Source organism: Amblyraja radiata, chromosome 32 (assembly GCF_010909765.2).
Source record: "Amblyraja radiata isolate CabotCenter1 chromosome 32, sAmbRad1.1.pri, whole genome shotgun sequence".
Taxonomy (NCBI): domain Eukaryota; kingdom Metazoa; phylum Chordata; class Chondrichthyes; order Rajiformes; family Rajidae; genus Amblyraja; species Amblyraja radiata.
The window spans coordinates 24,707,836-24,734,869 of NC_045987.1; the positions used below are offsets into that span (position 1 = coordinate 24,707,836).

At 45.5% G+C, this 27,034-nt stretch overlaps 1 protein-coding gene across 4 annotated transcripts in view; it reads left to right on the top strand.

Annotated features, from left to right (window-relative positions):
• The window catches only part of ralgps1 (Ral GEF with PH domain and SH3 binding motif 1), a 729,016-nt gene that overhangs the window by 208,591 nt on the left and 493,391 nt on the right, over positions 1 to 27,034 (top strand). For all 4 annotated transcript variants that reach the window (XM_033049388.1, XM_033049390.1, XM_033049389.1 and 1 more), the window contains exon 6: positions 24,099 to 24,182. In XM_033049388.1, coding sequence (XP_032905279.1) covers positions 24,099 to 24,182 — 84 coding nt within the window. The remainder of the gene's footprint in view (positions 1 to 24,098; positions 24,183 to 27,034) is intronic.

Below are 27,034 nucleotides of genomic sequence, written 5' to 3' on the forward strand. Positions count from 1 at the left end.
GGTGGCCAAGAGCTAGGCCCCTCAGCACGGTAGAGGTCAGCCTGCCAGACCACAACGGCACTTCCCTTGTCGGCGGGTTTAACAACAATGTTGGGATTGTGGAGGTGAGATTTTCTCTAAACTGTTCAGTAAATTGCATTTAGGAGATGTCACAGTGGTTGAGTAATGCTGTCAACCTCAATTTTGTGTGGAACATGTTTAGGAAAGATGTAATTTTTACACGTAATTTTTCATATACTGTAAGTGAAATCTGAAGCCAAGTCCTGAGGTACTATAACAACATTTAAAATACATTTGGACAGGAATGTGGTTAGGAGAGGGATATGGGGCAACCATGGGCAGGTGGGACCAACATAGGTGGGGCATCTTGGTCGGTATGGGCAAGTTGAGCCACGGGGTCTGTTTCCGTGCTGTATGACCCTATGACTGTAAAGACTGACCAAGGATTTATATAAACTTCACAAACTGAATTAGACATGCAAGCTGCATTTTAAGTGCCATTTTTGAGGCATGTTTGTGACCCGAGTCTTTTTTTAGCTATTTGCTTATATTTAGTTTAGATTAGAGATTGAGCATGGAAACAGACCCTTCAGGCCACCGAGTCCACGCTGATCACCAAACACACCCGACACTAGCTCTATCCTGCTCTCTAGAGAACATTTACAGAAGCCAATTAACCGACAAACCTGTACGTCTTTGGAGTGTGGGAGGAAACCGGAGCACCCAGACAAGAACCCACACAGTCACGGGGAGAACGTGCAAACTCCGTACAGACAGCACCCGAGATCAGGATTGAACCCGGGCGCTGTAAGGCAGCAACTCTACCCCTGTGCCGCCTGTGCTGTGGTTTGCTTGCAGAAGATCAAAGGGGTGAATCAAAATGAACTCCAGATTATCCTTAAGAAAGGTCCTGACCTGAAACGTCACCTATCCATGTTCTTCACGGATGCTGCCTGACCTGTTGAGTTTCTCCAGCACTTTGTTGCCTATCACCACATCACTGTAATTTGAATGGCAAGATCTGCCTGCATGTATTGGTGAATCTCTCTGTCTCCCGGTATACTGAATGCAGCCGGACACTGGGGCAAGTCTGTTGAATTTTCCATTCTCTGCGGATCAGAAAGTTCAGGGCGCGGAGCTAATGAACATTCCAGAGAGGAAAGATCAATCTTGGACTTTGTACAGAAAATGGAGGTTGGATTTTCTCTGCCTGCAGAAAAATATCGAAAATCTGTTTTCAGTCTATACAATTTATTTCTCAGCTCTGAAAAAAGCATCTGGTAAATAACTGTAGGCTCAGCGAAACGCAAGCCAATAGTTCTTCACTTTAGTATGTGTGACTGTGCATGAGTGTTACCAGTGTGAGATATTTCTGCTCCGAGGTACCTTCAGTAATTGTATGCAAAGCAACGTGTGTCTACAAGGTATCACGAGGCAGTCAGCTCATCAGGTTTGGTTTAGTTTAGTTTAGATTAGAGATACAGCACGAAAACAGGCCCTTCAGCCCACCGAGTCTGCGCCAACCAGTGATCCCCGCTCACTAATACTATCCTACACACACTAGGGACAATTTACATTTACACCAAGCCAATTAACCTGCAAACCTGTATGTCTTTGGGATTTGGGAGGAAACCGGAGCACCTGGAGAAAACCCACGAGGTTTAGGCTTAAAGGTTTTGGCAAATGCTGGAATCCCCCAATAGATCGAACAAATGGAATCAAGACATTGAAACATATAAGATTGTTAAGGGCTTGGACACGCTAGAGGCAGGAAACATGTTCCCGATGCCGAATTCGGGGCCACGGTTTAAGAATAAGGAGACGAGGAAACACTTTTTCTCACAGAGAGTGGTGAGCCTGTGGAATTCTCTGCCTCAGAGGGCGGTGGAGGCAGGTTCTCTGGATGCTTTCAAGAGAGAGCTAGATAGGGCTCTTAAAAATAGCAGTCAGGGGATATGGGGAGAAGGCAGGAACTGGGTACTGATTGGGGATGATCAGCCATGATCGCATTGAAGGGCCGAATGGCCTACTCCTGCACCTATTGTCTATTGTCTAAGACATGCAAACTGCATTTTAAGATCAATTTTTGAAGCATGTCTGAGACCCAAGTCTTTTTTAGCTGATTCTTTATGTTTAGTTTAGTTCAGAGATACAGCGTGAAAACAGGCCCTTCGGCCCACCGGGTCTGCACCGACCAACAATCACAGTACATTAGTTCTATTCTGCACAATTAACGGCCAATTAACGAACAAACTGGCACATCTTTGGGGTGTAGGAATTAAACTGGAGCATCCGGGGGAAACCCACTCGGTCACAGGGAGAACGTGCAGACTTCGTACAGACAACACTCGTATACAAGGCATCACGAAGCAGTGAGTTAATCAGGTTTAGGCATGAAAAGTTTTGGCAAATGCTTGCATCCCATCATAGATGGATTGCACCGCCTCATCTAACCATGGAGCATCAGATGAAGGCAATGAGTATCCTCTACGAGACCCCTGTTTGACTGGGGCCCTTGTCCACTGGTGCACAACCAGTTAACAGTAAATGACTAATTGTCATTTTCTTGTTTGGCATGATAGAATCAGATAGACCTGTCCTTTTTAGAGGCATAGAGTCATACAGCATGGAAACGAGCCCTTCGGCCCAACTTGCCCATGCTAACCAAGTTGTCCCATCTAAGCTAATCCCATTTGCCTGCATTTGGCCCATACTCCTTTAACCCTTTCCTATCCATGTACCAGTCCAAATGTCTTTATAGTATCTGCCTCAACTACCTCCTCTGACAGCTCATTTTGTATACCCCAACTACAGAGTGAAAATGTTGCCCCTTAGGTTCATACTAAATCTTGCCCCTCTCGCCTTAAACCATTGTCCTCTGGTAAAGAGTATTTCCGCTGAATGGATGGCATGCAACAAAAAAGCTTTTCACTGTACCTCGGTACACGTGACAATAAACTAAACTAAATTCAAGTAAACTTTTGATTCCCCTACCCTGGGAAAAAGACTGTGCATTCATCCTATCTATTCCCCTCATGGTTTTTCTTATAGTTATTCATCTCATAAATGTGAGGTTATCCATTTTGGTGGCAAAAACAGGAAAGCAGACTATTATCTAAATGGTGGCCGACTAGGAAAAGGGGAGATGCAGCGAGACCTGGGTGTCATGGTACACCAGTCATTGAAAGTAGGCATGCAGGTGCAGCAGGCAGTGAAGAAAGCGTATGTTAGCTTTCATAGCAAAAGGATTTGAGTATAGGAGCAGGGAGGTTCTACTGCAGTTGTACAGGGTCTTGGTGAGACCACACCTGGAGTATTGCGTACAGTTTTGGTCTCCAAATCTGAGGAAGGACATTATTGCCATAGAGGGAGTGCAGAGAAGGTTCACCAGACTGATTCCTGGGATGTCAGGACTGTCTTATGAAGAAAGACTGGATAGACTTGGTTTATACTCTCTAGAATTTAGGAGATTGAGAGGGGATCTTATAGAAACTTACAAAATTCTTAAGGGGTTGGACAGGCTAAATGCAGGAAGATTGCTCCCGATGTTGGGGAAGTCCAGGACAAGGGGTCACAGCTTAAGGATAAGGGGGAAATCCTTTAAAACCGAGATGAGAAGAACTTTTTTCACACAGAGAGTGGTGAATCTCTGGAACTCTCTGCCACAGAGGGTAGTCGAGGCCAGTTCATTGGCTATATTTAAGAGGGAGTTAGATGTGGCCCTTGTGGCTAAGGGGATCAGAGGGTATGGAGAGAAGGCAGGTACGGGATACTGAGTTGGATGATCAGCCATGATCATATTGAATGGCGGTGCAGGCTCGAAGGGCCGAATGGCCTACTCCTGCACCTAATTTCTATGTTTCTATGTTTTGGTAGGTGGGTTTGGTTGGCGGAGCCTGCATTTGCAGCTCATCCCAAAATGGCTCTTGAGATGGTGGTGATGAGCCACGTTCTTAATCTATGATTGTCCTCCTCCTGGTGAAGATGTCCCCACATTGCTGGCAATCCTTCAGCCTTGTGCTTGGCATTCATCTCCTGGGCCTCACCTCCATTGAGCATGTGGGAGTAGGAGGTTAACGTTCACAAGTTATCAGAGTAGAATTAGGCCATTCGGCCCATTGAGTCCACTCCGCCATTCCCAATCATGGCTGATCTCCCCCTCCTCATCATTTCCTGCCTACTCCCCATAACCCTTAACAACCGTTCGAATCAAGAATTTGTCTCTCTCTGCCTCAGAGATGCATTGTGATCATGGCTGATCATCCCTAAAAATATCCACTGACTTGGCCTCCACAGCCCTCTGTGGCAATGAGTTCCAGAGATCAACGACCCTCTGACTAAAGAAGTTCCTCTTCACCTCCATTCTAAAAGAGCGCCCTTTAATTCTGACGCTATGACCGCTGGTCCTGGACTCACCCACCAGTGGAAACATCCTTTCCACATCCACTCTATCTATGCCTTTCATTATTCTGTAAATTCCAATGAGGTCCCCCCTCAACCTTCTAAGCTTCAGGTTGAGCTGCTGCTCCATGGTTTCAGTAACCCTGGTTCGATCCTGATCCTGTGTGTTGTCTGGGTGGAGTTTGCCAGTTCTCTATGTGCCATGCGAGAATATGAAATATGGAAGTTTTGTATGCCATGGATAGATTTCGTAACAGCCCAAATAGGTTAGAGTGCACTGGGTCTTAACATTTCCCAGAAGATCAAAGGTCATGCCACCTTAGTTTAGAGATCCAGCGTGGAAACAAGCCCTTCAGCCCACGCTGACAAGCAAACCCTACACACCAACACTATCCCACACTGGGGACAATTTACAATTTTACCAGGCCAATTAACCTACAAACCTGTACACCTTTGGAGTGCAGGAGGAAATGGGAGATCCTGGAGAAAACCCACGCAGGTCGGCACATGGAGAACGTACAAACTCCATACAGCCAAACACCCATAGTCAGGATCGAATCCGGGTCTCTGGCGCTGTGAGACAGAAACTCTACCACTGCGCCACCGTGCCACCCTCTGGGGGTTGTCTGGGTGAAGTTTGCAGGTTCTCCTTGTGTTATGAGAATAAATGAAATATGGAAGTTTTGCCTGCTATGGATAGATTTCATAACAGCCTATATAAGTTTGAACACACTGGGTCTTGGCATTCCCCAGAAGTTCAAAGATTCTTCCCACACAGGTCATTCCTCCTTCTCTCTGCTCCGGCCCGGCAGAAGATAGACAGAGTTAGATAGAGTTCTAGGGAGTTAGATAGAGCTCTAGGAGCTAGTGAAATCAAGCGATATGGGGAGAAGGCAGGCACGGGTTATTGATTGGGGACAATCAGCCATGATCACAATGAATGGCGGTGCTGGCTCGAAGGGCCGAATGGCCTCCTCCTGCATCTATTTTCTATGTTTCTATGAAAGATACAGAAGCCTGAAAGTGCGCACCACCAGACTCAGGAACAGCTTCTTCCCCTCTGTTATCAGGCTTCTGGATTGTTGGCCTTGTTATTCCTCTTCTCAGCATTGTAGCGCATGAGCAGCTGTTCATAGCTGCGGAAACAGTGCATTGAAACACGTAATCAATGAGAGGGTCAACATCTGGAACAGAGAGTCAACAAATTGCAGATGCTGGAAATCTGAGATTTAAAACAGAAAATGATGGAAAGCACTCAACAGGTCAGTCTGCATCTGTGGAACAAGCAACAGAGTTAACGGAAGACAGACACAAAATGCTGGAGTAACTCAGCGGGACAGGTAGCAACTCTGGAGAGAAGGAATGGGTGACGTTCCGGGTCGATATCCTTCTTCAGACTAAGAGTCGGGGGAAAGGGAAACGAGACATATAGTCGGTGATGTAAAATGAATGAAAGATGTGCAAAAATGTAACGATGTCAAAGGAAACAGGCTATTGTTAGCTGCTTGCTAGGTGAGAACGAGAAGCTGGTGCGACTTGGGTGGGGAAGGGATGGAGAGAGAGGGAATGCCAGGGGTTACTTGAAGTTAGAGAAATCAATATTCATACCGCTGGGCTGTAAGCTGCCCAAGCGAAATATGAGATGCTGTTCCTCTAATTAACGATTAGCCTCACTCTGACAGTGGAGGAGGGGAACAGGTCAGGTCCAGGTTCCATTGTTGGTTTTAACGCAGATTCTCGGTCATGAAGTCCCACATTACATTGTGGGCTGAAGGGCCTCTGCCTGTGCTGTACTGTTGCACGTTCTGTCTTGAGTGCACTGTACCAATGAGCGTTTCTGGTCGGGACCCCTCTTCAGACTTAGCAACAGATATAACTGAGGGGGAGCAGTATCATAGAGTGTTACAGTGTGGAAACAGGCCCAACATGCCCACACCGGCCAACATGTCCCAGCTACACTAATCCCTCGCATTTGGCCACATCCCCCCAAACCTGTGCTATCCAGTGAGAGAGAGTTTGAGGAAGGGTCTCGATCATTTCGTTGTCTGTCCATCCTTTCTCCAGCCGCCCTCTGGCCCTCTGAGTTCCTCCAGCACTTTGTGTTTTGCTCCTGTGTGATGCATCTGCTTTGTTGCTCTGCCAAGCCCCAGCAGTGGACTACAAGCCCGTTGTCACCCGCACTCATCTGCGAAACATCCTCATTTAATAGGAAAATGGGAAAATGCCAAATGTGTGTGGGTGTGGGGGAATTGCCAAGCTCATTTGGTACTTAGTTATAATGATTTTGCGAGTGATTCTACATGTTTTCCTACTCAAAATAATATTCTTCTTGGAATTGGATGGAATCCCAGCTGGCCTGGTCTGAGATCTTGCAGTTTAACCAAAAAATCCAGCTCTGATCCTTGAAGTGCATTTGATTACGAAACGCAGGAGGAGGTCATTAATCCCTTAGCCCTGCTCTGTGGTCAGGAAGTTATCTTGTTACTCAGTGCTGACTTCCTCCACTAATGCCATGTCCACTGATCTGGTTAGTGTCCAAACATCTATCAACTTCTGTCTTGAATATATTCAGCAACTGAGCCTCCACAGCCTTCTTGGAAAGGACATCCCAAAGGATTTTAAGCCTCTGAGAGAAGAGATTTTCTCTCCGCTATGAATGTTGTGACTGCTTTGTTTGCTGAAGGGCCTGTGCCTGTGCTGTATTGTTGTATGCTGTATCTCTGTCAAGCAGTGCAGAAGCAGGCACTTCAGCCCCTCGTGTCCATGCTGACCATGAGGTTGCCCACCTACACTCCTTCCCTGGTTCCAGGCATCTCAGCTGAGGCACTCATCATCCCCGCATCACAGTTTCCCAACTTAAATTACTTTAGTCCGAACTTGTTTACCGTCTGTTCATAGAACTTACATCTGTGTGTAACTCCCAATCCGATTTGCGCTGATATTGTGCTGATTTTTCCCAAACCCGTGGAATTAACGATAAGAGGACATGGTATCATAGATTCATATAGCAAGGAAACGTGCCCTATAGCCCAACTTGTCCATGCCATGAAAAATCAACCTTTATGGCGGTTTGCCAAAGGTCTAGATACATCACTTCTACTGGTTCCCCCTGGTTTGTACTCCTCCTCACCTCAGGTTAGTTAAATAGGTTTTGTAATCGTAAATCCAGGTGGATTCCTATTATTATGACAACACAGTGGCACAGCTGGTAGAGCTGCAGCCTCACAGTGTGGAGTTTGCATGTTCTCCCTGTGACCACATGGGTTTCCTCCAGGTGCTCCGGTTTCCTCCCACTTCCCAAAGACGTGCGGGTTTATAGGTCAATTGACCCTCTGTCAATTGTCCCTAGAGGGTTGGGAGTGGATCAGAAAGTGGGCTAACATAGCGCTAGTGGGTGATCGATGGTTAGCATTGACTCGGTGGGCCGAAGGACCTGTTTCCATCCTGTAGCAACCAATTAGTTTCTGCACCCAGTTACTACTTCCATCATTAATTCTTTTCACCACTCTTGTCACCAAAGATCACTAACTATCTTGCTGAACCTTCAGTGTCTTCCTGAAATCAAACCAACATCCACTATGGTCACCGTGTACCTAGCACAGAAGCAGGCCTTTCAGCCCATCATGTCCATGCTAACCATCAAGTTGCCCACCTACACTAGTCCCATGTACCAGCACTTAGTCTAATTCCTTTATAATTGATAAACACTTATTGAATGTTGTAAGAGTAACAGTTTAAAAAAACATTTTTTAGTGTGTGTTAAAAGCTTGTGTAAATGTTCTCCGGTTTGTTTTATGTGTGGGTGATAATTCCGGTATTTATATCACTTAGTCCGTTCAATGAAAACATCGACCAGAATACTTTAAATCATCCTTTATTTCACCATGGTGACTAGGTTTCTCTGTACTGCCCTGGGAAGCACTCCCAGTGGATCACGGAGAAACACATGTGCTCAAACAAAGGAATTAGCATGTGGGTGATACAGTGGGTGGTAACTTACAAAGGGTGGTGATTCTAGAACAATAACTACAGCATCACATGGTTATGTGGTGGGGACAATCTTTCTACCCAATCACAATCATACAGCATAATACATCTTTGCCAATTACAATAGCATTACACATCACATAAACATCACATATTTTCCAGGAGTAAACAATGTCACAGCAAGGATAATGAAACTTAACCAAATCATGTCTAAATAAAGAAATTGAAACTTAGCTCAGAACACTTGAACCAACTTAACTCAGAATACTTAAACCTTAGTCCTAAAGTATCCCCAATTCTACATAATCTCATTCCTCCCTTTTATCATTCCACGATAACTCCCCATGTTCCTACCTATATCTATCCTTCCCAGTCATTCAAACTCTTCCTGCACCCTATCAACATACTCAGTCTTTGCTTTATCACATACTTCATCCCGTCTCACCAATAACATTCTCGGACCACCTTTGCCTTCCAGTGCTGTCTGCATCCTCCCCAATACACATTTTACAACTGCTAATCCTATAAAAATACAAATAATCGCAATAGCTTGGTACATAGCCATGTTGATTAGCCAGTCTGACCAGCTTCTGAAGCCCCAATTACCCCAGTCACTTGCTTCCTTCATGTTATCCAACTGTTCTCTTATTACCACCGCCATTCAATGTTATCATAGCTGATCATCCACAATAAGTACCCCGTTCCTGCTTCTAGCTTGTCCAAACCCTTAACAATCCTCTACGTTTCAATAAGATGCCCTCTCATCCTTCCAAACCCCATAGTATACGTCCAGCTCTCCAAAACTGCACGCAATACTACTGGTGTGGTCTCACCAGGGCCCTGTAACATTGCAGAAGGACCTCATTGCTCCTCAACTCAAATCCTCTCACAATTAAGGCCAACATGCCACTAGCTTTCTTTACTGCCTTCTGTACCTGCATGCTTACTTTCAGTGACTGAAGTACAAGCACACCCAGGTCTCGTTGCACTTCCCCTTTTCCCAATCTGATACCATTCAGATAATAATCTGCCTTCCTGTTCTTGCCACCAAAGTGAATATCCTCACATTTATCTACATTATACTGTATCTGCCTTGCATCTGCCCATTCACCCAACCTATCCAAGTCCCCCTGCATTCTCATAGCATCCTCCTCAGTTCTCACTGCCCCCAGCTTTGTCTCATCTGCAAATCTGCTTCTTGTAATCCTTTCATCTAAATAGACGCAGGGACTTTTACTCCCGCCTTTTGACATGGATAATCAAATTTACAAGGAGCATCGTAACATGGCAATATTCCATAATGATGATTCTCCATCCTTGCTATCGCCATCACATTACAATGCATCTCCTTCACATAGGTAATAGATTACATCGGCATACACTGTTTTTCGCAGACCTAGTAATGCCCTTCCCACTGAAAGGGCATCTTTCTCATCCAATTCTTGATCATTACATAAGTACCAGGTTCCATTTTATACGGATTGGTTAGAGTGTACATCTTTCAATGCCCTGGTTAACAATAAAATATAGAGACAAGACAAGAGAAGAGACAAGAGACATTTATTGTCACCAATTGGTACAGTGAAATTTGTGGTCACCGTACAGCCATACGAATAGAATAAAAAACACAGAACACGATAGTCTTTAACATAAACATCCTCACACAGCGGTATCAAAGTTTCCCACTGTAAGCGAAGGCACCAAAGTTCAGTCCTCCTCCTCTGTTAGTTAGTTAGCTATAGTTAGCCATTTCCATTGTCATGAGATGAAAGTGAACAGCCTTTGTAGTATTCTGGTTCCATGTGATTCTCAGTAGACGGCCATATACAATCTCTGCTGGACTCAAGCGAGCCTTCCCTACTGGGATGGTGCTCATCCGGAATAGCGCTGCAGGGAGTAGTTTAAGCCAATTGGTCCCTGTTTCAATCTGTCATTTGGCAAGTTTAATTTTCAATGTTTGATTGGCTCGTTCAACGAGTCCAGCAGCATGTGGTCGATTGGCACAATGTAATTACTGTTGGATGCCCATCTGAACACAGAATTCTTTGATCACCTTTCCCACAAAATGAGGGCCATTATCTGAACTCAGCCCAGTTGGGATTCCATACCTGGATATAATTTCTTTCATAAGTACTTTAACAACCGTTGAATCTTTGTTGTCCACGGTAGGATAAGCTTCAATCCATTTACTAAAGACATCTACAATAACGAATACATATTCATAACAGTGACATATTTCCAACTCAATGTAGTCGATCTGGAGGGTCTCAAAGGGACCCATGGTTAAGGAGGTGCTCCCTTTTCTACAGGTTATACCCTTCCCGGGGTTATATGACTGACAGGTCAGACAACGACTACTAATCCTTTGTGCCAGAGTCTGCAACTTTGGATGTCACCATGTATCTAAAAGCGTATCAGCAGTTGCCCGGGCACCACAGTGAGTTGCAAAGTGTATCCATTCAATAACCCACATTGCAAGTTCATCTGACATACATGTTTGCCCTGCCGGGGTAACCCACAATCTCGACATGCAATCAACTTTACAACCAAGCTGTTTCTACATTTCTATATCTTGGTCAGGAGCATCCACCTGTAATCTAACAACATCCTGTATGGTTGGCATTGGTTTTTCCGAGGGAGTCTTGTCTTTGCCTGTGCTTTTAATCTGCCTCATCATTTTAGGTACCACCACCCCGCGCCCTTAGGACACTTCCTTAGCTTCTTAACATTTTGTTTTGGCAACATAAGGGCTTGTAACAGGTCTGATATCAATTTCTGGTGGGATGTCTGTGTTCCTGCTGAAGTCAAGAATCCCCTATTTTTCCACAACTGACCAAAGTCACGGTCCACTCCAAAAGCATATCTGGTCAGTATAAACGTTGATTCCCAAGTCCTTCCCTAAGATGCAGGCTCTTATCAGGGCAAACAGTTCCACTTGTTTGGTAGAGAATGGTGTTTCAAAGGCTGCCATCTCCACATCATTGCCATCTTGATCTATAATTACGTATCCTGAAACTCTTTCACCCAGCGATCCAATTGATGCACTCCCATCTACATACAGAGTTAAGTTGGGGTTTGTTATGGGAATATCTGTCAAATCCTCCCAAACAGAGGTATCTTCTTTCATCACAAACATGCAGTCGTACCATGACTCAGCTTGTTCCTCCAGTGGTTTGGTGAGAAAGGATGCCGGATTGATGGTGGTACAATACTTAAATTGCAAGCTTGCCTGCTGCTTCAGCGGGTACTGTCATATAGAGGGCAGTGTTAACTTTTCTGGGGAGCTACTTGGATGGAGTTAATCTGGACGCATCCTACATGAGTAGAGTCTTCTGCCCACACCTGTGGGTCCACATACTCTGTTACCTCACTCCCCAGAATATGACGTCGCTGTGTAGTAACCATCCTTGGTGACTGATAACATTGAACAGTACAATTGTGAGACAGTTCTTGTTCCTGGCTCGTGTTTGGATTCGCCAGATCAATCACTTGCTTAACCATAGCTCCTAAATCCTTTGCATGAGATGGGAAGTTCACTTTCCTTGTTATATGCGGGGCAACCTCATAGTCATGCTTCCACAATTCTGAGGGCACCTCGGTATATTTTGCTGTTCCCTGAGGTCCGATTACTAATGCCAAAAGGTTTATATCCCATCTATTTCCTTCACGGGATTTAAAAAACTTTTTTCGCTCTTTATTCCCGGCTATATCACCATAGGCTAAGGTGATATGGAGCAGGGGCTCATCTTCCAGTGTTAGGGACCACCATTTTGGTGTTACTGACGAGTAACACTGTCTCCTTATTGTCCATGGGGGTCACAGTTATTCCAGTATCTCCACATACAATCTTTAACTGAAATATACATAACAGATCTCGGCCTAGCAGATTACAGTCTAGGCCTAGGTGATCACAAACTGATGCAGCACCGTTATGTGACTTCGGCTGGCATAGAGACGGGGTATTGATAGATCTGTCCTTAAAATTCAGATAATCTCTGAGTCTTATCGGATTTGGGGAGGTTGTGACTGAATGTTTTCTCGCAACTTGTAATACCAGAACAGGCTCCTTGTCAGTGTAACACCCGTTCACCACTGTCGGCTAGTCAGCATTGAGGACTTGTTCTGACTAACTGTACCTAAAGTCCATACTGAACTGGGGAAAAGGGCATTTAGTTATGCTGCGTCCTTCGCATGGAACCAACTGCAGAATGAACTGAAACTTAAGGAGCTGGTTTCTATAAACAGATTTAAATCCCTTCTTAATGATGTTGAAGCGGGCTCTTCTGTCTGTACATGCTTTGTTTGATGATGTTCTGACTGTGACTCTATTTGTATGTTCTCTGTTGTTTTTAAATTATTGTCTGTAACTGTGGAACTGTGCTGCTGCCTGTCTTGGCCAGGACTCTCTTGTAAAAGAGATTTTTAATCTCAATGAGACTTCTCCTGGTTAAATAAAGGTTAAATAAAATAAAATTGAGGAAATTGATCAGCCTGGGAGTAGTCTGTGCACCTCCCTTGTCCTTGATATCCTTGCCAACCTCCCCTTTGTTCTTGCTGATAACCCTCTCCCGCTTGTCTCCGCCATGGGCACTCCTTACTACAATGGCCTTGCTGGATACAATTAAAGTATCATTTAACTGCACAGGCCATTTGGCTCTGAGAATTGTCAGTCCAGTCCATATTGTTAGGGTTTATTGCCTCTGCGACAGTAACTGGGAGACAATGTACTGGGATAGCACAGTACTTGGGTGAATTCTGACCGTCTCGATACCTAACATCCCCCGTTGACTGATGTATATCTCTGAAAATCTCCCCAAAAATTATTTTGCCCCCTCTCCTTTCCTGGGTTTAGTATCCAGAATTTTGGAGATATCAATTGTTTTTTTGCAGAGTGGTAGTAAGGGCGGTAAGGATTGCGTCCTCTCTGGCTTCATTCTGAGCATGTTAATTAACCAGGGCGTCATGGGTTCGGAACCCCAAGTTAGCGAGGAATCTTGCGTGTTCTACTGGGGTTAGAACTTGTGGTATGGGTTGCCTCTTTTTAGTATTACTCCTGGTACAGAGCGTGACTGGGGATGCCACCAATACTGGTGCTGTCGGAGTCAGGCAACTCTGCCGGTGCTGCTGGAGCTGGTATAGTGGACGCAGGTGGTACTGCAAGAGCTGCAAACTCGATGCCACAGCACGTGAGCATTAGTACAGATTCTACTCTCCCACTCATCCAAATCAATCCTCGTAGTCTCTCTCTATCAAACCAAAGGCAACCATTAGATCACGCAAGCTGCTGCTCGAGCCCTCTTTAAGTCTAAGAAAGTGGATCACATCACTTCAGTTTTGAGTTCTTTACACTGGCTTTCAGTCTGTCAAAGAATTGATTTCAAATTGGTTTATAAAGCACTGAATGGTCCAGGGCAAAAATACATTTCCGATCTTCTGCTACATTATGAACCATCTAGACCTCTGAGGTAGTCTGGGCCAGGTGCCCTCTGTCACCAGTCAGAACTAAACATGGAGAAGCAGCGTTTATTTTTTCACCACATATATGAAACAACTTCCGTAACAATAGATAGATAGATATAATTTAATTGCCACACAACTAAGGTCGGTGGAATTTGGGTTGCCAGCAGCGGTACAGTAATAAAGAACACAACCACAATAAAAATTTTACACAAACATCCACCACAGCATTCATCACTGTGGTGGAAGGCACAGAACTTGGCCAGTCCTCCTCCATTTTCCCCCGTGGTCGGGACCTCCACCCTCCACAGCCGTTGCTGCGGGCGTCCAGATGGTAAAGGACAAAGTCAAAGTCAAGGTGAGTCCAGGATCGGCTCTTCCCAACCAGAGACCGCGGCTTCAGGCTGGTGTAGGCCGCAGGCCGGCGGTCAAAGTTTTAAAGTACCTGCCGTGCCGCAGCCGGAAGCACCGCAGTCTGCAGGGCCGGAGGTCGAAGCTCCCCTCCAGGGGAGATGGTAAGTCCATGCCGCACCCGCGGTAGAAGACGGCCGCGGGCCGGCGGTGGAAGCTTTTTCTTCCCCCCGGGTCCTCCACGAGGGATCCCGGGCTGTAGATGCCGCACCAGTTGGAGTTCTGCAGACCGCTGCTTCAGGCTGCCGGCTGCCGCGGGCCAGCGTAACGGAGCGCTCCCCTCCAGCGAGCCCCAGTGAGGTATCACCCGCTCCGCGCCGAGAGTCCATGCTGCGCCCGCCGCTGAAGCTCCGGGCGCGTCTCCGGGAAAGGCCGCCCGATCCTCGATGTTAGGCCACGGGGGAGGCGACCTGGAAAAAGTCGCCTCTCCATGGAGGAGGCGGCCGAAATGGTTTCCCCCTTACCCCCCCACACCACCCCCCACACAAAACACACAAAGAAACATTAAAAACAGGCTTTTAAACATACTAAAAAAATAAAAAAAGTTGAAAAAAAACGGACACGCTGCCGACAGACTGCTGCCAGTGCAGCGCCCCCTTCCCGAATGCAGGTCCACTCAAATTAACAACTCAGAATACCTATGGCATTAAGAAGCATCAGCCAAGTTCTAATATGTTGTTATCAGACAGACAGTATGAAGAAGGGTCCCAACCCAAAACGTCACCCATTCCTTCTCTTCAGAGATCCTGCCTGTCCTGCTGTGTTACTCCAGCGCTTTGTGTCTATCTTGGTTGGACTTGAAAACAGAGAGCAGTAAAAGGAAAGAGATGGCAAAGTCTCTTTCAAAAGTCAAAGGAGCAAGAAATAATATCCGCAGTGAGCCGAAAGGGGTAGAAACCATGAACTGCTCAGAGCAGCTCGACGAGATTTGAAATACGTCTGAACTAACCAGGGAAAGAAAGGGTGTAACGTCCTGGTTGATGCAAAACTCATTATAAGGTGTCAGATCTTTAGCACCAACACTTTCTTCCTTAAAATACTCGACCGTAATCGTTGAAAGACGTGATACCTTTTTCCAGCTTCTACTGGATTTCCTGTGGTCAAAGTAGCACGTTTAGGCATTTGGCATTTAGTGGAGGTGTTTGCAATGCTGAACAATGCTCCAGGCGACTGTGCTGCTGTAGTGAAAGCTTCATTGCCATTCACTACGACTTCACCGAAGACAGACACAAAGTGCTGGAGTAACTCAGCGGGACAGGCGGCATCTCTGGAGAGATGACGTTCTGGGTGACGTTTCGGCTCGAGACCCTTCTTCAGACTGAGAGTCAGGGGAGAGGGAGACACAGAGATAAGGAAGTGTAAGGTGTGAAAACGAGACATCAGAAGAGATGCCGATCAAAGAAAATGGAGAATAAGTCATTGTTAGCTCGGAGAAGGTGACAACAAAGCAAACAGGGATAAAATGTAATTTGCTGGGCTACTACTGCATTCCTGTTCCTCAAAGTGTTCTGTGCAACTCTTAAGCTCAGAATTCCAGACCTTTTAACCTGGAAACAGTACACTTTCAACTGAGGTGACAGCTAATCAGCTGCGAGTTAGTTGTGATTCCACTGTACTACTTTATGTTCAGGTTTAGGCTGATTACTGTCACGTGCACTGAGCTACAGTGAAAGGCTTTGTTTTTCTGGGGCAGCAGAGTGGCGCGGATGTAGAGTTGCCGCCACACAGCAACCCAGACCCACGTTCAGTCCTGACCTCGAATGCTGCCTGTGTGGAGTTTAGTCTAGTTTAGAGATACAGCATCGAATGAGGCTCTTTGGCCCACTGAGTCCACGCCAATCCGCAATCACCTGCACACTAGTTCTATCCTAGACACCGGGGAGAATTCACAGAAGCCAATCAACCTGCGAACCTGCACGCCCTTGAAGTGTGGGAGGAAACCAGAGCACCTGTCGAAAACCCTCGCGGTCACAGGGAGAACGTGCTGACTGATCGAACCCGGGTCTCCGGCGCTATAAGGCGGCAAATCTACTGCTGTGTCACTATACCGCATACCAGAGATAGAGCAAAGGGGAAGATACAGAGTGCAGAATATACTCCTCAGCATTGTAGCGCACCAGTTCCATTCTGAAGGTTGTTTGCACATTCTCCCTGTGACTGCATGGGTTTCCTCCGGGTGCTCCAGTTTACCTCCCATGTCTCAAAGATGTCCGGGTTTGTAGGTTTGCGAAAAGCCTGGATAGAGTGGATGTGGAGAGGATGCTTCCACTCGTGGGAGAGTCTAGAACCAGAGGCCATAGCCTTAGATTAAAAGGACGTGCCTGTGGAAAGTAAATAAAGAATTTATTTAGTCAGAGTAGCGATGTTACAAAACGTACCTTCAGCGGCGCCGCAGTTCTGCCACTACCCCTGTGCGCGACTTTGGCGCCTTTGAGGGGGGGGGGCGGGATTAAAATCCAGTTTTCTACCGCCTGTCCAAGGAGGATTTCCTCGGGCTGCTAGCTGATGCAGAAAAATCGTTCCGACTTCCATTCCCGATTTTTTTCATAATTATATTAAAATAAAAAGCGACTTCTAACGCCATCAACGCCTACAACGTGACGGATCTCAAGTACGGGACAATTCACGGTGTAAGTCGTATATTTTACATATAACCTTGCTTCTTGGGATGACTCTAATCAATCCTCTAATCAAGCGAAAATGTGATTTGGGCCCCATACGAACCGGCAGTGTTTTTCTGCCGATAAGGGGTTCAAATTCACCGCAAATGCAATGTTCCAATCGATCGCGTTCCAGAAGCAAGTTGATTAAAATGCCCATTTTTTTTTTAGATATGCCGTCTAAATTGTCTATATTTTGTCTTATTCTCTCTCTGCATGATCATTTTTTTAAAACTAAATATTCACAACAGTTTGAGTCACATGTATTGTGCAAAAAACAATAATTTGATTATATTTTGGGTGGATGTTTCTAGATTAATTTATGGGAATTAAACATTAAATTCTTTCCATCTGGGATATAAATTCATGACAGTGAGATTTAAAAATCATGTTATATTGTGAATTCTTGTGTGAATGGGATTAGTTTGTTATTTGGATACTTAGGCTATTTAAAAAAAATATCCTTTTCTTAAGAAATGGAATCTACAGGACATTGTTAATGGGAAAGTAGTGGGCAGAAAGGCATGCCATGTGTGGTTTGAAGAGCAAAAACTTGTAGTTTACAATGCCAAAATTGAAAAGTTGAGGAAAAACAAGGTGTTTAGAGTTGCTTATTGGTTACAATCTGAGGAGTATGATGACAATGTACCAGCTAGCAACTGATCTTCTCCATAAAGACTTGGTCTATTGCTAGAAATTGTAATTTATTTACCTATCTGTTACAGATTTACAGCATATAATACAATAATATTAAAGTTCTGATCTTGAGAATATCACATTTTTGAATTTTCAAGGCAGTCTGGGTGTTTATTACTATTTCCGTCACAATGGTCAATTTTGTAATTAGCTACAATTACGTAATTAACTAATTATGTGCTTTAATTTCAAGTCATCCAAGTAAGATTGTTTCATATTTGTTTCAGAATGCTTCAATCTATAATAACTGAAAATTTCAGTTCACTTGATTTTTAAGAAAGTTATGGGCTTTTGACTGTCCTCGATCACAGCTTTTGTGTTGTTAATGGAAAAGCAATAGGGAACAAGATGCCAATTTCCGAGTATGAAAATGGCTATAACTTTTTTAATACTGAAGATATGTAAGTGAATTAGGTATCAAATTAAACTTCTTTTTATGCTTTATCTGATGGAATAAATTGCAGACTTGATTTTTTAAATCTCAAAATTTTGTAACATTGCTAGTCAGAGGGTGGTGAATCTGTAGAATTAATTGCCATAGAGGGCTGTCGAGGCTGTCAGTGGATGTTTCTAAGGTGAAGATTGGTAGATTCTTGATTAGTACGGGTGTCAGGGGATATGGGGATGGCAGGAGAATGCGGTTGAGAGGGAAAGATAGATCAGCCATGATTGAATGGCGGAGTAGACATGATGGGCCGAATGGCATAATTCTGCTCCTAGAACTTATGAATGGTGTACTGGTCCAAGTGTCTTATTCTGAGATAGACACAAAATTTTATAGTAATTCAGCGGGACAGGCAGCGTCTCTGAAGTGAAGGATTATTCTGTTTTATTCTTTATTTGTCTTATCTGACTTGGTAATCAACATACATTTGGGATTGTGGCAACAGTAATGTGAGCCAATGTTTTGGAGTGATGACGTTTGCATTATGCAGCAGCGCTACACTCACATTCTAGTTTAGGCACAAGGGACTGCAGATGCTGGTTTGGAAAAACAAAGCGTTGTAGTAACTCAGCGGCCAGGCTTCATCTCTGGATAGGCGATGTTTCGGGTCAGGGCCCTTCTCCAGACTTGCAGTCCTTCCAGTTGCATCTTAATTCCTGTTTCATGCTGCTTTCCCCATCTCCTTCTGAAAATGAATGCCCAAAATCTGACAAAATGGTTACAAGATGTTAACTGATTACCTGGATAGATTAACAAGTTTCTTTTTTTTATGGGGCAGCACAGTGTGGCGCAAGTTAGAGTTGCTGCCTTATGGGCCTGTCCCAATTTAGGCAACTACAGGCGACTAGTTTGTCACCACATGTTCGCCGGTGTGTAGTCACCTAAGTCGCGCAAAAAGTCGTAGCATCTTTCTGGTCGCCGCTAAATTTTCAACATGTTGAAAATTTTTCTTTATCAGTGGGTTTGACGCCAATGAGCGTAGCTTGACGTAGGTGCTGCCATCGGTTGTCGCCAGGATGACGTAGGTTGTCGCCGGTTTTTCGGCGACCTGCTACGACTATGACAGTCGCCGGTAGTTGCCTAAAAAAATTGCTAAGTGGGACAGGCCCGTTACAGCGCCAGAGACCCAGGTTTGATCGTGACTATATGTGTTGTCTGTACGGAATTTGTACATTATCCCCGTTTCCTCCCACACTCCAAAGACGTACAGATTTGTAGGTTAATTGGTTTGTGTGAATTGTCCCTCGTGTGTAGGACAGAACTGGTGTGCAGTTTCTGTAGCTTGTATATTGTCCCGAGTGTAGGATAGTGCTAGTGTATGGGGCCATCACTGGTTGCCGCAGACTCGGTGGACCAAAGGGCCTGTTTCCACATTGTATCTCTAAAGTCTAAAACAGGAAAAAATAATTAACAAACATAACAAAAATGAAATCATCCATTAATTTATCCATTTGTAGTTCTGATTTTGCTTTCAATGGATTGGTGGTGTATTGCGATGGTTCCTCCTGGTTTTATATGTTTGTTCTCGGCTGTTGTAACTTGAAGTTGGAGTGTTGTATACCATGAGACCCAGATCCCTCAATGTGTAATTAGTAAACTTGGCTGGTGAAGGAGTTTCACACCTCATTTGTTAATTTCTATTCCATAACCTTTCACTGAGAATCGAGAAAACATAACACAATAAACATTACACAATAACAGAATTATGCAGGGCTACCTTCCAAAGAAGGGTTGAGCAAGGAATCATTTGTGATGGAAAGTCTAATGTTTAGTTTAGTTTAGAGATATAGCGCAGAAACATGCCCTTCGGCCCATCGGGTCCGCACCAACTAGCGATCCCCACACATTAACACTATCCTACACTCAATAGGGACAATTTACAATTATACCAAGTCAATTAACTAATTAACCTACAAACCTGTATGTCTTTGGAGTGTGGGAGGAAACAGAAGATCTCTGAGAAAACCCACGGGGTCACGGGGAGAACGTACAAACTCCATACAGACAGAATCCGTAGTCAGGATCGAACCCGGGTCTCCGGCGCTGCAAGCGCTGTAAGGCAGCAACTCTACTGTTTCGCCAAAAATGGATTGGTGATATTTTGGGTCGGGGCTTGTTTAGTTTAGTTTAGAGATTCAGCGCGGAAATAGGTCCTTCGGCCCACCGAATCCACACCGACCAGCGATCCCCGCACCTAACACTATCCTACCCCAACAGGGACAATTTACATTTATACCAAGCCAATTAACCTACAAACCTCTACATCTTTGGAGTGTGGGAGGAAACCGAAGATCTCGGAGAAAACCCACGTGGTCACGGGGAGAACGTACAAACTCCTTACAGACAGAACCCGTAGTTGGGATCGAACCTTAGTCGCTGGCGCTGTAAGGCAGCAACTCTACCGCTGCGCCACCATGGTGTCAAGGGTTACGCGGCCAGGGGTTACGGGAAGAAGGCAGGAGAATGGGGTTGAGAGGGAGAGATAGATCAGCCGTGATTGAATGGTGGATCAGGCTTGATGAGCTGAATGGCCTAATTTTGCTCCTTTCACATATGAACTAGGTGTCAGTCGGTGGCATCCCTTGCTCTGGGCCTGAAGGTTCATGATGGCTTCATGACACAGTACAAGTTTGATCACAAGCATCTAGGCTGACACAATACGGCAGGAATGCTGGATTGTCAGCGGGCCATGTTCGCAGAACATTTACCTCTTGACCAAAGAGACTTAATGGAAAGCTGGCGTTGCTAAATAGGCTGCCTCATTTCCTTTGTGACATCCATGACTTCATTTCAAATCTCCTGCATTGGCTGTGAAATGTACTGGAATGGCCAGAGATTGGGAAAGATGTTATTTTCATTGACAAACCAGTCGTAGAAAAACATCATAAAATCATAACAAGGTGCACTCGAGGACATGAACTAAAGTTTCACCTGTTTGCTCGGAACTTGCAAAGTGCCTTCACTTCCACAGTACCCCTTTATCTAGGTGCAGTTAGAATTTTTTAACATATAATTGGTTCTGTGGAAACTCTCCAACAAAAAAGGAGAGGTAGATTTCTGTCTGTTTGTGTCCGCTAAGTGCTCAGTAAGGTAGCGGGTGAGTGGAACTGTTTCTGAAATGAGGTTCTGTTGAAGGAATCAAATTGCCGAAACCTGCCCTTCCACACAGGGCAAATGTCTACTCCAAAATTCATTGAGGCGGCACGGTGGCCCAGCGGTAGACTTGCTGCCTCACAGCGCCAGAGACCCAAGTTCCATCCTGACTGTGGGTGCTGTCTGTACGGAGTTTGTACGTTCTCCCCGTGACCTGCGTGGGTTTTCTCCGGGTGCTCCAGTTTCCTCCCACAATCCAAAGACGTACAGGTTTGTCGGTTAATTGGCTTTGGTAAAATTGTAAATTGTCCCTAGTGTGTGTGGGATAGTGTTAGTGTCCGATGAATGGCTGGTTGGCATGGACGATATGTGCCGAAGGGCCTGTTTTATTCCGCGCTGTGTCTCTAAACTAAACTAGTGCTTTAATCTTGGATCAGGCATCAGAAAGCCACGTCTAAAAAGACAGAATGGAATCTATGACTGAGAACAGAACTAAAGCAGTCTCCAGATGTGGGATCGCTGCGAATGTCACTGTTGCACCAATGTTGTTCAATGCTCTGGTGCCACAGTTGCATCTCCTTCGGCCAACAACACCAGATCGATGGTGTGCTGGTAAAGCAGGCTTTAATGTCTTCAATGGTCGGACATTGAATAGAAGAATCAAGAAGTCATAATACAGTTTTATAGGACTTTGGATAGGCCAGATTTGGAGTATCCAAGGTATGCAAATAGGTGCCACATAGATGGAGGGTCTTTACAAAGTACCCCTGCTGGCTCCTCCTCTGTTCTCTCCCCCCCCCCCCCCCCTCTTCCCACGCGGGTCCTCTGTCCATTGTCCACTGCTGTTGCCCTCGCTTATAGCGGTCCCCCCATGCTGGGTCCTCCTTTGGTCCTTCTCCCGGCAGCGGCGTCCTCACTTCCACGTGTCCGTCCTCGTCCGTCGGTCGGCGCCGTCATCGACCGCCGCACCCACCTCTCCACTAACGCCGCCGGGTCCTCTCCGGACACTTCCATGGCGCCGACCCAGGCCCCCGCCCGGGCTCCTCAGACCCAGGGGCCGACCGCGGGCTACACAGACCCAGCCACCACTGGCCACGGGCTCCGTTGACTCCATCGGCAACGGGCTCCGACCCGCTTAGGAGAGGCTGTAGACGGGGTTTAACAGAATGATGCCTGGATTAGAGAGTCTTAGATGCAAAGAGAGGTTGGACAGACTCGGAATGTTTTCCCATTTGCAGCAAATGGAGAGAAGTGAATGGAACTGTGATTGTTTGTGTGTGTGTGTGTGTGTGTGTGTGTGTGTGTGTGTGTGTGTGTGTGTGTGTGTGTGTGTGTGTGTGTGTGTGTGTGTGTGTGTGTGTGTGTGTGTGTGTGTGTGTGTGTGTGTGTGTGTGTGTGTGTGTGTTTGTGTGGGGGGGTGGAGGTGGAGGGAATTAATAATGGGCAGCTCATCACCATCAATCAGGCACCAGGATTCAAAGCTGAAATCCTTCTCCTACAGTGTGCAATCAATTCTAAATAGCACAAAGAAAGGCAATCTCAAGCAGATGATCTTTAATATAGTTTTAGGAAGAGGGAAAGAAATACAGGCCTAACAAATTAGGGCCTTCTGACTTCTTGACACCTACTTCGCTCCATAGATACTGCCTCACCCGCTGAGTTTCTCCAGCATTTTCGTCTACCTTCGATTTTTGCAGCATCTGCAGTTCTTTCTTAAACATCTTGACACTGGATTAATAGCATGAGAGACATTCAATCAACAGAAAATGTCCCTCTAGTTTCTTCAGACTTGCTACATTTACTTTGTCAATGCCAACTGCTGCTGTAATTTATGCCGTTGAAGTTCATTCAGGTCCAATATCTTTGTCCAATGCTGCCATTGTTGTGGGGTGACCTTATAGAGGTATATAAAATGATGTCGAAATAAGGAACTGCAGATGGTGGTTAACAAATAAAAAAAGTCACCAAGTGCTTGAGTAACTCAACAGGTCATCAAGAACCAGAGAACATTGGTTTAAGGTGAGAGGGGCAAGAATTGATAGAAACCTGAGGGTCACCTTTTCAGTGTTGAGGGTGGATGGAACGAGCTGCCGATTGGGTTCAGATCCACGAATGCAGAGTGGTGGAGACGGGCACCTTGCGGCGTTCAGTGTGCTGACGTTAATGATCCTGGGAAGAGTTCCCTTTTCTTCGTGAGGGACAGGGCAGAGAAAGTGTCATGGATTCTGGCAGCGTCCGCTGAGATCTCGCTGGCCAGGGGAGAAGGTGTAAGTCTCGCGCAAGTCCGTGCCCATATCCGCAGCAGGTCTCCAAGGTGAACAGCCTCAGGCACGTCGGAACAATGTAGTATTTTACAGGGTAGCACGGAGGTGCAGCGGTAGAGTGGGTGTCTCACAGCGCCAGAGACCCAGGTTTGATCCTAACTACGGGTGCTACATGTATGGAGTTTGTACGTTCTCCCCATAACCTGCGTGGGTTTTCTCCAGATGCTCAGGTTTCCTCCCACACTCCAAAGACGTGCAGGTTTGTAGGTTAAACGGCTTAGGTGAAAATTGTAAATTGTCCCTCGTGTGTAGGATAGTGTTAGTTTACGGGCAGATCGCTGATCGGCGCAGACTTGGTAGGACCGAAGGGCTTATTTCTGCTTTGTGTCTCTAAAGTCTAAAGGAGGTAGTTGAGTCAATTGCTATAACATTTAAAAGACATTTGGACAGAATAGGTTCACAAGGACATGGGGCAAATAGTGCAGATGGGGCATCTTGGTCGGCATGGGCAAGTTGGGCCAAAGAGCCTCGTTTTGTGCTGAATTACTTTAATTCATTGCGATGTGTTCACACGGCAATCTCATTTCCATGAAAACGTAAGCAGGATGCTGAATAATTAGTTTGAATTATCTTCTAATAATTATTATCTAATAATATGAGTAATGATTATTTATTATCTTGCAGGAACTAAGTAGCTGCGGATGGAACAAGAAAGACAAGCATATCCTGGCACCAAACATCGTTGCATTCACCAGAAGGTTCAATCAGGTGAGATGACAAGAACATAGGAGTCGGTGATGGCCATTCGGCCCCTCAAGCCTGTACTGTCATTCAATATGTTCATTGTTGATCTGCCCTGGACCTCATAAGGTCATTAGTGATATGAGCAGAATTAGGCCATTCGGCTCGTCACGTCTACTCCACCATCTATCTCTTCCTCCTCAAAAAACATTCTCCTGCCTTCTCCCCATAATCTCTGATACGCATACTAATTAAGAATCTATCTATCTCTGCCTTAAAAATTTCCACTGACTTGGCCTCCACAGCCTTCTGTGGCAAAGAATTCCACAGATTCACCACCCTCTGACTAAAGACATTTCTCCTCATCTCTTTCCAAAAAGAACATCCTTCAATTCTGAGACTAACCTCTAGTCCTAGACTCTCCCACTAGTGGAAACATCCTCTCCACATCCACTCTATCCAAGCCTTTCACTATTCTGTACGTTTCAATGAGGTCCTCCCCTCAGTCTTCTAAACTCTAGCGAGTACAGGCCCAGTGCCAACGAACGCTCATCATAGGTCATCTCCTCTTTTGTGCCATTCCCCATCTCCCTCACTTCCCTGTGTAGGAAGGGACTGCAGATGCTGGTTTGAACCAAAGATAGAAAGAAAGATCAGCTTTGGAAGTCTGTGGAATTCTCTGCCTCAGAGGGCGGTGGAGGCAGGTTCTCTGGATGCTTTCAAGAGAGAGCTAGATAGGGCTCTTAAAAATAATGGAGTCAGGGGATATGGGGAGAAAGCAGGAACGGGGTACTGATTGAGGATGATCAGCCATGATCATATTGAATGGCGGTGCTTGCTCGAAGGGCCGAATGGCCTACTCCTGCACATATTGTCTATTGTCTATTGAATACTGTGGACGGATTGATGGTGATGAGCTGCCCTATATTAATTCACCCCCCCCCCGACAGTTCCATTCACCTCTCCATTTGGGACAGTTTCTTCCCAGCTGTTATTGGGCCACTGAACCATCTTCAGACTTGAGTGTGAAGAAAGGGTCTCGACCTTTTTCTTCTCTCCGGAGATGTTGCCTGTCCCGCTAAGTTACTCCAGCATTTTGTGTCTGTCCTCCCTCACGCCCCTGATCTTTCCTTTAAACGCCTCGAGTGATCCAGCCTGTACAACCCTCTGGGATAGGGGATTCCTGAGATCCACCAGTCCCTGTGCGAGTAATGTTAGTGACGCCATGTATGGGCGCCCGCATTCACAATGGAGGAGTCATTTAAACAGGGTCAGTAATGAGTGTGTGATTGAACATTTAGTGAAGTCTCTTCCACATGGGCCTATACATGGGTCATTCGTTCCTTTGCAAAATTCAGGCTGGGGATGTGATAGGAACTGTAGGAGGGCAAGAGCATGTCATGGCCTCGAGATCACAGTCTCCAACCCGTCGAAGGTCTGTTGATCCAGGTCTTCCTCCTCGGTCATTCCTTCTTTGCTCCCGATGGGCAGAAGATGCAGAATGGATCAATTGTAAATCATGCATTGTCTTTCTGCTGACTGGTTAGCACGCAACAAAAGCTTTTCACTGTTCCCCTCAGTACACGTGACAATAGACTCAACTAAACTAAACTAAACTTGCAAGCGTACACCACCAGACTCAGGAACAGCTTCTTCCCCTCTGTTATCAGGTTTCTGAACGGTACTGCCACATGCTAGGGTACTGTCCGATTCACCTCTACCCCATTGCGGACATTGGACTTTGTCTCTGGAACTGATGCGCTACAATGCTGAGAACTATATTCTGCACTCTGTATCTTCCCCTTTGCTCTACCTGTTGTACTTGACTTTTGATTATATTTTTGTATAGTATTATCTGATCTTATTGGATAGCATGCAAAACAAAGCTTTTCACTGTAGCTTGATTCATGTGACAATAATAAACCTAAACCAGTTCCAATGGAAGACCTTTGACCTAGAACATTAAAGGGCCTGTCCCACATAGGCGATATTTTCGGTGACTTGCCTGCACCCGTCATAGTCGCAGCAGGTCTCCAAAAATGTTCAACATTTTGGAAATCCAGCGGCGACCAGAAAAAGGTACGACTCTTTGGGCGACTACTCACCACCATACAGGCGTCACCCCCCGACACGTCGCTCAAAGAGTTGTACCTTTTTCTGGGCGCAGCTGGATTTTCAACATGTTGAAGATTTTCAGAGACCTGCTGCGATTATGACAGGTGTCGGCAAGTCGGCGAAAATATCGCGTAAGTGGGACAGGCCCTTAACTCTCACCATGTGTAGGAAAGAACTGCAGATGCTAGTTTACATTGAAGATAGACACAAGATTAATTCTCAGCATACGTGCTGTGTTTGTAGTTGTGTGTTTCTGGCCGATACACCTCAGTCATTTAGAATTGATTTAGAATTCATTTAGAATTGATCATAACATTTCCTCCACCCTAATCCTCAACACTGCTGCTCCTCAAGGCTGAGAGAACAACCAATGATACTTCATTGTCACATGCACCCAGGTTCAGCGAAATGCTTTGTTTTTGCATACAACCCGGTAAAATCACACAGCAGACCTCACCTCGGCAGTACACAAAGAGTCGTCACGTTTCTGCCGTCGACAAACTTGCAAAAGGTTCGTCTTATCTTCTGGCAGCGACGAACCAGCCCTGCCGCCGCACGTGGCCACGTGGCCCTTACAACTGAAAATGGCTGAGCCAGGCTCTCAGGCATTGCTAGCTGTCAAGAGCCCTTGTGTATCTCTGAAATTTAGAAATGTTCAATTTAGAACAGTAAGTTTAAGTCGGATTAAAAAATTTGCTAAAAAAAAATATTATTGAGGTCATGCTCATTGCATTCCCTCTTCTGTTCAGCGCGATAAAATGCTT